Source organism: Pagrus major, chromosome 24, assembly GCF_040436345.1.
Source record: "Pagrus major chromosome 24, Pma_NU_1.0".
Taxonomy (NCBI): domain Eukaryota; kingdom Metazoa; phylum Chordata; class Actinopteri; order Spariformes; family Sparidae; genus Pagrus; species Pagrus major.
In genome coordinates this window covers 1,491,362-1,503,421 of record NC_133238.1, presented here as the reverse complement: position 1 = coordinate 1,503,421, position 12,060 = coordinate 1,491,362, and the positions used below count along the sequence as shown (strand labels likewise).

Here is a 12,060-nt window from a genome sequence, read left to right as displayed (position 1 = left end):
AGTTACTTCCCACCTCTGATAGTATTGTACAGTAATAAAAGAACTGAAGGAAAGTCAATCCCTTTACCAATTTGACTGCAACTACCTGGCAAAGCAGGCAAACTCTTCTGTCAGGGGCTCCAGAGGCCACTGCCCAAAGTTCACTGCATGTCGATTGGTGAGGGAATTTGTAGCATTACTTTAAAATCTATTCTACAGGAAATGATTCTTTCATTTTCTTTCACAGAATACATTACTTCAGACATTCAGTCTAGTGAGTATCATCATTCAGTGAAAGAGTCCCCTCTTTTTTATTTATAATATTCCAAATATGACTTCAAACTTTTCATTTTCATTTTTCAAGTAAGACTTAGACTTGTCAGTTAACAACAGTACACAAATATAATTAAGTTATTCTTTAAACAATTTCTATTCAGTCACTGGTGAGAAAATGTTAAATATTCTCAAGGAAAAGACAAAAATAACAATGAAAATCAGAAGTGAAGGTCAAACATATATCATTTTGGCCACATGGTGGCAACATATGGTTAGGTTCAGTTGTCATCATCATCGTCATCAAAGACATCAGCTACAGTCCTGTGAATGGAGAGACAGACAGAGGTAACAGGCTGTCATTTATAAATGTTTAAACAGGGTTCAGGTCAGTGTAGATATGACTTACTTGTAGATTGATCCAGTCACTTTGTCAAGAAAACCCTCTAAAATAAAAAAAACACAGGAAGCGTAAGCTTGAGTCTCTGTCAACAAACAGCAAAGTCCAACATTTCCCATTAGAGGTAGAATCTTGGCTCCATCTTAACATTACAAACAACACAGCCAGGACAGGAAGGCTCTACAGTGGATTTAAACCGCCAAGCTGGTACCCATCTACCAAGCATCACTGATATCAGCCATTTTAAATTAACCATGAACCTTCAACTGCTGCCATGCAGTATTGTCATATTACACTCTACTGTCAGAAAGAAAGAAAGAAAAAACTCATTTTATGGTAAGATGCAGGAGATCCTGTTCTCTTTAGAATGATGAATTAAGTCCCATGTTAAAAGTGTTAAATATATATATATATATATATATATATATATATATATATATATATATATATATATATATATATATATATGTATATATATATATATATATATATATATATGTATACAGTTAAAATGATCAAAAACACAACAACTTTCCTTTTCTAATGTGAAAAATATAAGAATATGTTTTAATATCACTGTGGCAATTACTCACCAGGCTGACAAAGATTTTCGCACACAGGACACAATTGGCAGAAACTGCACATCTGTTGACAAGACAAAGGGTAATTAATACAGAAAAATAGAGTAGAAATGTAAATATATCATCACAAGAAGAATAATCCATTTGTCTGACCACAAAGCAGTCTCTTCCCATCCTGCTTCATGCACCAAGTGAGACCAAAATGCCATACAGGTACAAAAATGCTTGCTTATAGATATATGGAAGCCCATTTCTATCCAGACAAAAAATATACACCTATCAGGCATAACATTATGACCACCTGCCTAATATTGTGAAGGTTCCCCTTGTGCAGCCAAAACAGCTCTGACCTGTCAAGACATGGACTTAAGACCTCTGAGGGTGTCCTGTGGTGTCTGGCACCAGGGCGTTTTATAGTGGATCCTCTGGGTCCTGTATGTTGGGGGGTGGGGCCTCCATGATACTCAAGATTTGCATTTTAGGTCACACTGTCCCATAATAAAGGATACATGGAATTTTTTTGTTCTTTTTTTTGTTTTTAGCTGAATTTAGTCTTTTGGATAATAAATGTCACTTTTTGCACTTACTCTTGCATGTCGACCTGCTTCATTCCCATTCTTTATAAAGTTGCAGAGTAACATCATCTGCTCTTTACATGGGGTGGCAGTGTCACACTGATATTTAGCAGGTAATGTTTACCATGTTCAATATCTTAGTTTAGTGTGTAAGCATTCTAATACTGTATGTGCTAATTAGCACAAAAACAAAGTACAGCTGAGACTAATACGAAAGTCATTTGTTCTGCAGGAATTTGATCATACACCAAAGAATTGGACAATTAGAATGCTGATCTAATAATAGCGCTAAAAAAAAGTAAGTATATCACCAGCATTTCTTCCGAACCAACAAGGTCAACCTGCTGGTGGCATGAGAGGAACAGTCAGAGAATCACCAAATGAGAAAAGAGCTGCAAATGCCACTGGAATAGTGTTTTGTGCTGGAAGTACCTCTATGTTTAGGTACATTGCCTGTGAAAATGTTAAAACATTTGTAGCAAATAGAGTGCCGATCTTTGGAGACAACACTAAACTAAGTCACTGGATGTACATTAACTCTGAGATGAATCCCGCTGACGACGCATCAAGAGGAATGAGTGCAGACATGTTCACACAGTTCACAAACTGGATTAGTGGGCCAGAGTTTTTTGAAAAAGGATGAGGAACACTATCTGTTAAATGTGAAAATATCAGGAAAGGAGCGAGTGGTAGAACAAACATCAGAGAAGCAGAGGGGGGAAACAGCATGTACAACCAGAATCTTTTCATTTGCTTTCCGGGTTTGAGAAGAGCATGGGGTGAACAGAAGTCAAATGTCACATAATGTGTATTTTCTCACCTTGCAGTCATCACAGTGCCCAGCCTTGTCTCCCTCTTCACAAGGACATTTGTCACAGCTGTCACAGTGCTGGAAGAAGACATTTAATTAAAAAGAAATCAAGAGATAATCAGAAAGGGCACATTTAGAAAGGGTTGTACACTCACAGAACCTACAGAGTGGACACGTGCATGTACGATTGCATATACTCTACTATTTCCATTTCAGTATGTTATGATACAAATCCCCGCTGTATAATCTGGACAGTTGCTTCCCTTTACTACACACTGTGGTATTTGTGTTATTTCAGATTTTAGTGACATCTGTTTGTCAAGGTCTAATTTTCTAACTAAGCTTTGATGACATTTAATTTCTCCTATCTAATTTTAAACATACCTCACAGAATTCACAATATGAGCACACAGAGCCTGTATGATAAGCACCATCCTCGTCGTCGTCGTCGTCATCGTCATCATCTGCACATAATATCAATAATAAATATATTACTTTTAAACTAAATTGAACAGATCTAACACTCGATAATGCAACATCAAAAATACATATTACACCATTAATAATATGGACATAGTTCTAGTTTACTTATATAGTACATTTCATATGACAGGTGTAGACTTAATGTGCTTAAAATATAAACTGATTGTGGTTTGCCTGTCAATTTTAGTTCACAATATTTTTAGTAACAACTTCTGCTTAGTAATCTTTTAGAATATACCTGTGTATCATCATCTCATTCATTTCATTTGGCCTTGATACTGTAATTTGGAGTGCATTTTCAGTTCATGATCAACTTAAAACAACCTAAAAGTTGCAATAGCACAATGTAAGTATGCACACTTAAAAGGTTTTGCTTCAGAATATCATTTAAATAAAACTGCAGAAGGATTACCAGCAAAAGTGATTAAAGTGTCAGAGTAATAGTATTCATTATGCAGCAGAATGGTGCCTGTTTAATAGTGGAATAATATTACTTAAACAATGCAATGTTATGTTTGATGAGTAGTTTATATTAATCTATAACAATGTATCATATTTTATATAAGCTGCCAATATGGTTTGGATGTAAAATATGAATTTCTAAAGTAACCAGTTGACATAATTGTTGGATAAATGTAGTGGCATATTATCCGGCAAATGAAGGAAATACTAAGGTACAAGTACCTCAAAATTGTATTTAACTACAGTATTTGAGTAAATATATCTAGTTACAGTACACTTCCCCACTGTGATATAATACAAATACGTTGCAAATTATTTTTGGACACAATAAGAATGTTATTACATTTGTTACTACCAGTAACAATTATACTTTGGAAGTAATGTTTGATCATTTGACCTGTGTCTTTTACATTTAATTAAGATTGTTGCAGTCATATTGCATGTGTGCCCAACTGTTGTATCACCCCACTATTGTAATCTCCCGGGAAAGCATTTATTAAAAACACAGTTCAGAAGAACATGCTGTGGTCAGAACAGATACTCACGAGGGACAAATGTCTGTAGCTCAGCATTCTGGGCCTCATATAGGTAACATAGCCAAAAACACTGATAAAAGCAATCATGCTCTCCATGCATTATTAACAGCTCTATTACAAGTCCTCTGCCTTTGGTAACAGATTTGCAGTTAGGCAGTGTATGATCATTTGATTTATTTAATGAATGAAAGTTGGGTTAAAGACATATGGACAGAGGTGATTGTCATATTTTCCACATATGAATGTTCACAGTCATCACAAAATCACATTTTTCCAAACAAGAAGAGAAAAAGCAGACAACCATTTCATCTCTTGACAATTTGACATTTGAGCATTAACTCTTTAACATCCTTATAGAAAGAGATGTTTCTCTCTTTTCCCAAACACTTTCTCCCTGAAGATCTGAAAAATCATCAGCAAATCCACTGTTGTAGCATTTCATAACATATGAGAAGTTATACATTTGTTCAGCTTAGTTTCACATGACTTTAATATTTGTATTAAATGATTTCAGTGCCAAATAATAAAAAATGTATACCCCATATTATACATAAATATATATATATATATATATATATATATATATATATATATATATATATATATATATATGAATGTATATATATACACACATATATATGTATATATATGTATATGTATATACATTCATCATTAATGTAAGTTGCTACTAACATATGCATCAAAAGTTATTCTGTATCTAATGCATCAGAACATCAGCATTTTAGAAAATAAGATGAGGTATGAAACATTGAAAGTTATTCTATTATATGTAGCAATTTCAAAGTCCACACACCAGACTTGAAAAATAAATTCTGTGCATTAGACGCCTCTTTAACAGACAGTGGCATAAATGCTCCACAGAGAAAGAAAGAGAGATATGGAGAAAGAGAGAAACTTGACATCTGTTATTACTTTTATATTAATGGATTTAGGTAATGGCCCTCCTGCACCTCCCCTCGCGCTTTATTCTCCCTCTGTCTGTTTCTCTGGCATCCTGATCCCCAAACCCACCCCCAATAACACTGTCTCTCTTTCTTTCTCTGTAGGTTCACATAAAGACAAAAATGCAGGTCAATCTGATCCAAAACAAATGAATAAGAAAGATCCTAGTGGAGGACCCATACTGGAGGTACCATTCTTTCAAACGAAACACAAATCAAACGATCGCAGACTAGTGACCCCAGTGACTGATTTCCAAGTCAGGCTTGGTTTGTGTGAAATTGGATTTTTGTTCTTTCTCTCTCTCAAATCAATGCTTCTGCAGTCCCCAAGTTCATATCTAGCGTACTGTTCGAAGGACTTCGGACAGTTGGACTTCAGATGGGCCAGTTCAATTTCCCCAGAGTGCTCATAACTCTAGTTAAGCAGGGAAAAGAACACAGTGTCAGAGACAGCAAGGGAAATGGACAGCTGGAAAGCGGTGGAGGAGGGACTTTGATTACCTATGAGCTCTGAGTCATTAAAATAAAAACTGACAAAGAGATGATGAGGTTATAAGAATGTTAACGAGAGGGGAGTGGCTAAACTTTCGACTTAGCTTTCGACTTAGCCCCTCCCCTTTCGCACATTGCCCCTGTACTGTACATGCACACTTGTGCACCTGAAATGCATCACCAACTACATGTCTAAGGATCAGCCTAACTGATACTTGAACTTCAAATATAACAGGCAGTTGTAACATTGTTGCATTCCGTCTTCGTGCTGTGTTTTGGCAATGTGCCTCAAGTGCAGATGTCCGCATAAATGCTAACACAAGATGACAAATGAGAACATACTACTGCATATTCAAAGTGACTGACCTTCATGATCGTCATCGTCATCATCATCGTCGTCGTCGTCGTCATCATCGTCATCATCATCATCATCGTCATCATCATCGTCATCATCGTCGTCGTCATCATCGTCATCATCATCGTCGTCGTCATCATCGTCGTCGTCATCATCATCATCATCGTCATCATCGTCGTCATCATCGTCGTCATCATCGTCGTCATCATCATCATCGTCGTCATCATCATCATCATCGTCGTCATCATCGTCGTCATCATCGTCGTCGTCGTCATCGTCGTCATCGTCGTCGTCATCGTCATCGTCGTCATCATCATCGTCATCATCGTCATCGTCGTCGTCGTCGTCATCGTCGTCAGCTGCCAGACCTTCCTCGAAGCGGAATGGGAGATCCTGTGCCTTGGCAGTGGGAGCCAACGGGGTATGGAAGGAGCAGAGCAGCGCCAGCAACAGCGCAAGAATCACACTTCTCAACGATGCCATTTTCACAGTTCGGGACCGTGCCAACTAATGAGGAATAAACCTGGAAACACTGCAGGAGTCCAGCACTGCAGCTCTTTGCCAATTTGTTCCCCCAAAATACACAACCTCACAAATTCAAACCTACTTAGAGTAACACACACTTAAATGGACTGCAACAGTAGGAAATGGACACCAATTATAATGGCATCCAATAGACAAGGTCCAGTGCAGAGAAGATATTCCAAGCTGAGATCCAGACACTTGTTCCCAAGTCCGGGCAAAAATTCTTGTTGGAAAAGCAGGCAGCACTCCCTTTAAATCTGGGACTGCAACAAGACAGTGTCTTTTAGTTCAGTGCAGCACTTGTGTGAAGCTGAGAGGAGAGCCCTCAGTAACTGGTCAACGTTGGAGACACAGACAGGACTAATGTGAGAGTGACAGAAAAAGAGCTTGACCAAACTATGGGGTAAGCTAAGAAGGAGGGGGGCAGTCAGGCTGACTGACAGGGGCAAATGCTGGTAGGCAGGCCTGCACTATCCATAAGTTATGCTACTCAGAGAAGAGGGGAGTGATTGAAGTGGGTATAAGGAACGAGTGGAGCATAGTTGCTTTTCCATCATCATCAAATGTTCAGGTTTAACTTTAGATCAAGGGTTCAAGCTTAACTTAAGAGAAGACTGCAGCAGAAGTAGGCCTGAGCAGTGATGGCCATATAGTTTGTGAGAAAGGAGGAGGATCAGTTCACATAGAGCTGGGAGGATACTAGACATGTAATTGTACACAGTATAGACTGACTTCTTACAAAAGGATTAGTCCTTTTGGTGACCCCAAAATCGTGTTGGTGCATCACAAAGGATGAACCTTTTCTATTTTGGAAGCATTCTTGTCCTGCAACCTCTCAGTGAAAACGATTAATTAAAACGAAATAAATACAGTTCAAAGGCCAAAATTTGTATTTTTTTATTAATATTTCAAACTCTCAAGGTTTGGGAAAAATCACCATTATCATGACTCTGTCCAATAAACTATGGTCAGGGTATGTTTAAATTAATTCCTTGGTGTTTTAAACATTTAATAAGACATTAACATTTGAAAAGTCATACTAACACAGTTATGGTTACAAAAAAACCCATACATTAATCGCTTCTCTGTAATGGAATGCCAACTGTTGTCTCCATTAAAGCTGACGATGCTACATGCCCATCCACCAGCAATAACCTTAAAGCTGCTGTAAGTGGGGCGCTGATTAGCTCAGTTGGTAGAGCGGGTGTCCCATATGCAGAGGCTTTGCCCTCGCTGCAGTGGCCCGGGGCTAGAGTCCGGCCTGGGCCCTTTGCTGCATGTCACCCCCCCTCTCTCACCCCGTTTCCTGTCAGCTCTCTGAAGCTGTCCTATCAATAAAGCCATACAAAGGCCAAAAAATAATTTAAAGAAAAAAAGCTGCTGTAATTTTTTTTATTAAAATGAGTGTTAAATACCTCTGTATTCCAACAGTAATCACAGTTATAGAATGTTTCAGTAAAGAGTATCTCAGGAACCTCCTGTTTGCTGCTATGTCTGGTGATTTCCGCTGCATGTTCATGTGGTGATGAAGTGAGAAGGAAGGGGATTACTAACTGCACAATGAACAGGATTACATTTACAGCAACTTTAACACAGGGGTCTGCTTAAAATGAATTTGTTTGTGTGAAGTATCGTCCAACCATGCCTAAAAGGCAAACATTTTATAGTTGTTCCAAACAGCCTCAGTCAAAGGTGGGTGCAAAAAGCGTGCTCTCAGACCAATGGGCAAAACATAATAATTGTTAGATGGCAGATAATGTTTAATTTTAGACTGTCCCTCCTCAGCGGCATTTGGCATTGCATTCGCTTGTAATTGTGGGAAGTAACAGAAGTAGTTGTGTGGACAATATAAAGAGGGGGCTTAAAAACAGCTTTCTTTGAAAAAGAGCCGGAAAGGGCTATCCATTTTTCCACCTCCACACACCTGGCCAGTCACTGAGTGAAGTAAATGTGAATGTCAGTAACACAAATTGTTAGACACAAGCCTAGACGCTCTTCTGCTGGTCCCTGTTAGACAATATTAAAAAGATGTTGTTTATAATATACTGACCCCAGTACTATCCACCTTGCTACATAGAGGTTTCCCTACTTCCTGCAATTGGCACTTAACGTTTGCATTAAACATCAGTGGAGCTCTGCACAATGGGTTCTGAGCATGGGGTCCAGGGACCCCCAGGGGTTCCCCAGCAAAAAGGGCAATAATTTATTTTTACTATACTTTCATTAACAAGTAGCACAATGACAGAATGTGTGACTATTTTGGTCACGGGTTTCATAGACATTCCATGATAAAACCACTAAAAGCAAAAAACGTATTAGATGCTGGATCCAAAAATCTTATCAAATGGGGGTCTGTGGTCTAACTGGTGTCAGTTAGGGGTCTTTGACCTGAAGAACCCCTGCACCATCATTCAAATGGATCGTAATTCCTAGAGACACTTGCCTAAAATTTCCCATGTTGTAATGGGCAGATTGCCATGGAATTTGCTGAGGACATAATGGTGCTAAGGGGATAAATCATTTAGGTTTCAATCACCCTAGGATCTCTTGTTGACTTCAGGACAAATACTAGCTCTGAGCAGAGCGAAATCGTCATTTTCCAACACTATCATCCTTTGAAATGACATAACAGACCATCGACTAACTGTTCTGAGCTACTGGATTTTTCAAAACATGTTTTTACTAATTATGTCTTATACCTCCAGTGCTTCCCCCTTGCTGATGCAGCCAGAGTGTATGCTCTACGAAGGGTATAGGCCAAACTCAGAAACTGATCTCTATCCCTTCTACCTATCTCCCTTCCCCCTACACACTGCACCCAAAATAGATGGATTTGTGCAATGAGGAGTTGACAACTACTCTATTTTAAACCCCACAGTCTCAGAGTCAGTGTAATGTGAGCTTCTCTGGCTCTGTCTGTGTGGGACAAGCACAGTATCCCATAGTCCCTGTCAATTCTCACCTACACATGCATGAAGAAAGAGATCACTGACAGGCACGTCTGAAATACCTCCTAAACCAATATAGACTGAAATCAATAAATACATATACTCTACTTGTTCTGCATGCTGGTGTGATGCCAGTGATAGTGTTTTTACTCCTTTAACCCATGTTGTACACGTTAAATAAAATAATTAAGAAAATAAAACAAATAATGCTGCATAAAATATATATTTGTATTCAAGTCAAATGAAAAATGCTGTTGTTTGTTGATCTTGAACTTTGTATGCTATTTCTTTCTTTTTTAATGGGTTTCAGTTTACATTAGATATTTTTGTCAGTTGGCTCAAGTTTTCATCATCAGTCACATCCTTCCTACTGGAACTTTTTATTTTTTGTGTTGTTCCAATCAGCCAGACACAAGGACTGGGAGAAAGTGAAGGCTTATAAGATTCCCATGAAGTCCCCAAGTCAAATAAATCAGGTGCAGTAAACAATTGCACAGCCAAAAAGTCCCAGCCCAGTACATTTAACCTAGAGGAGTCTCGACCTTGCATAACAATTATCACAATCATCATTCATTATTTTTAAGCTTTAGATAACACATCATCACATCATTGATACACAGCGTAGTTTTGAGAACAAGTTCGTAATGAAGTTTCCAAAGGCTAGTGGCAGTCAGAAACAGCTGAGATGGAAAGAGCAAAGGACGGAATGAGAGAGGAGATCAGATCGAGATGAAGACTGCAAAGTGGCTGAAAGTGGAGATGAGCTCAGACATGCCAACGACATTTCTTCTCTTAGTTTGGACCACTGACTCTGCCTTCATTGACCTACTTGACCCATTTAGTTAACTACTGCTAATGTTTAATTCCTCCTCCCCATACAGTCTTAAAGAAATCATGTCAATCATCATCAGTTTGGAATAATAGCTGATGCATGTGACACTTTGCCTGTCTGCTTTGGCTTGGGGCAAATGGTGACACCTGAGTAAAGACCAGAGCACAGGACCTCATTTAACTCTAACATGTCTGCGTAAAAAGAATGTGTTATTTAAGGTGTCGGACAGGGTGTTGTGAGGTGAAGAGATGACAGGAAATGCACTGCATCAGCCCATTCATCAACCAGATATGACATTCTCCAGCCGGATTCATTTGCCTCCCTGAATCTGATCCAGTGCCACATCCAACCTGAGCTCTTTCCATGTAGGGGCAGTCTAAACTGGGAAATCATTTTCCATGATAAAGTTACCTAAGGCAACTGGTGTGTTTGTGTATCAGTGTGTGCATGCGCGTGTGAGAGAATTAGAAGAGCAAGAAAATGAAATCAAGTCAATTTTATTCATATAGCGCTAACTCATAGCCAAAAGTTATCTCATCACGTAAATGAAAAATTATTTTCTACAAATACTCCTGCACTCTTGATTTTTACTGGGTATGGCTCAGACTCTCAAGTTCAATGCGGACAAAAACTTTCTTCTGTCACACCTACTCTTATATGTAACCAAACTAATTGCCAGCCATATACTGTAAATGGTAAATGGACTCGCATTAACAGACTGATCAGCAACAACACTAAAAGTAACAGGTGAATCGTTTTACCTTACAAAGAGAATTTCTCTTTACATGTACCATCCAACCTAACACCATTACAGACCAAGTACTCCCCTTCATGGCAAGGGCACTCCCTGATGGCAGTGCTGTCCCAGCAGGACATTGTGCCCTGATACGCCATTTAAACTGCTCAGGCGTAGGGAGCATTTAAAATGTGGGCTGGTTGCCAATTTAATCAGCCAATTATAACCTGAGAATAATCGTTATCGGCCAGAAGTTGGCTGATAGACACAGATGTTAGCACTTTTATTTTTCCAAATAAAGTGCAGGGAATATGACTTGGTTTCACCGAGAAATGTTGACCTGCTATTTGTCCAGTAGAGCGTGCTCAATTCATATTTCAAACTCAATTCTTACTCAAGAGAGTCTCTCAGTCACCACACTGTCTCCTAAGGTGAGGACCGCAGAGTTTGCCTCCATGGTAAGTTTATAACTAGTTTGTGAAATAAACAATGACTCCGTCAATTTCCCTTTTCAATTCAACCCACTTGTCCATGAGTCATGATGTGCTTTGTTGTGTCGGTTATGCTTATTTGTTTGTTATGTTAGCAAGGTAAAGTTAGGCTAACCTAGCTTAACATTAGTGCAGGCCAGTGGGGGAGAAGAGAGGGGGACAGTTGTGCTTAGTGAAATGCATTGCTGGCCTGGAAGAAAATGAATAACGTAACGTTTACATCCCTATCCTTTACTTTTCTGCAACAACCATCATGTCACTCTTATTGATCACAATTTCACCTCGCCATATTACGTTAACCTTATGACTGAGCACATGAAGGCTATATTCACAGCAGCACACAGGGTTTTTTTGATTTTCTTTTGACATTTTAACTTTCCGCTGTTCATCAGTGCACATGGCACCAGGACACCCTAGGCCGGAGGTCAATGATCGACTTTGTGGTCGTGTCATCTGACCTCCGGCCGTATGTCTTGGACACTCGGGTGAAGAGAGGGGCTGAGCTGTCAACTGATCACCACCTGGTGGTGAGTTGGTTTTGCTGGCAGGGGAGGAAGCTGGACGGACTTGGCAGACCCAAACGTACTGTGAGGGTCTGCTGGGAACGTCTGGTGGAACC

The 12,060-nt window shown here is 39.1% G+C and overlaps 1 protein-coding gene across 1 annotated transcript; it reads right to left on the bottom strand.

The window, feature by feature from the left end:
• Nucleotides 1-266: 266 nt before the first annotated feature.
• Nucleotides 267-6,807, bottom strand: LOC140992125 (uncharacterized). Its single transcript, XM_073462391.1, has 6 exons — nt 5,921-6,807; nt 3,004-3,083; nt 2,629-2,697; nt 1,246-1,297; nt 662-698; nt 267-576 (listed from the first exon to the last, which is right to left on the bottom strand). The coding sequence occupies exons 1-6, from the start codon at nt 6,390-6,392 to the stop codon at nt 534-536; spliced, it is 753 nt and encodes a 250-aa protein (XP_073318492.1). The 5' UTR covers nt 6,393-6,807; the 3' UTR covers nt 267-533.
• Nucleotides 6,808-12,060: the final 5,253 nt, after the last annotated feature.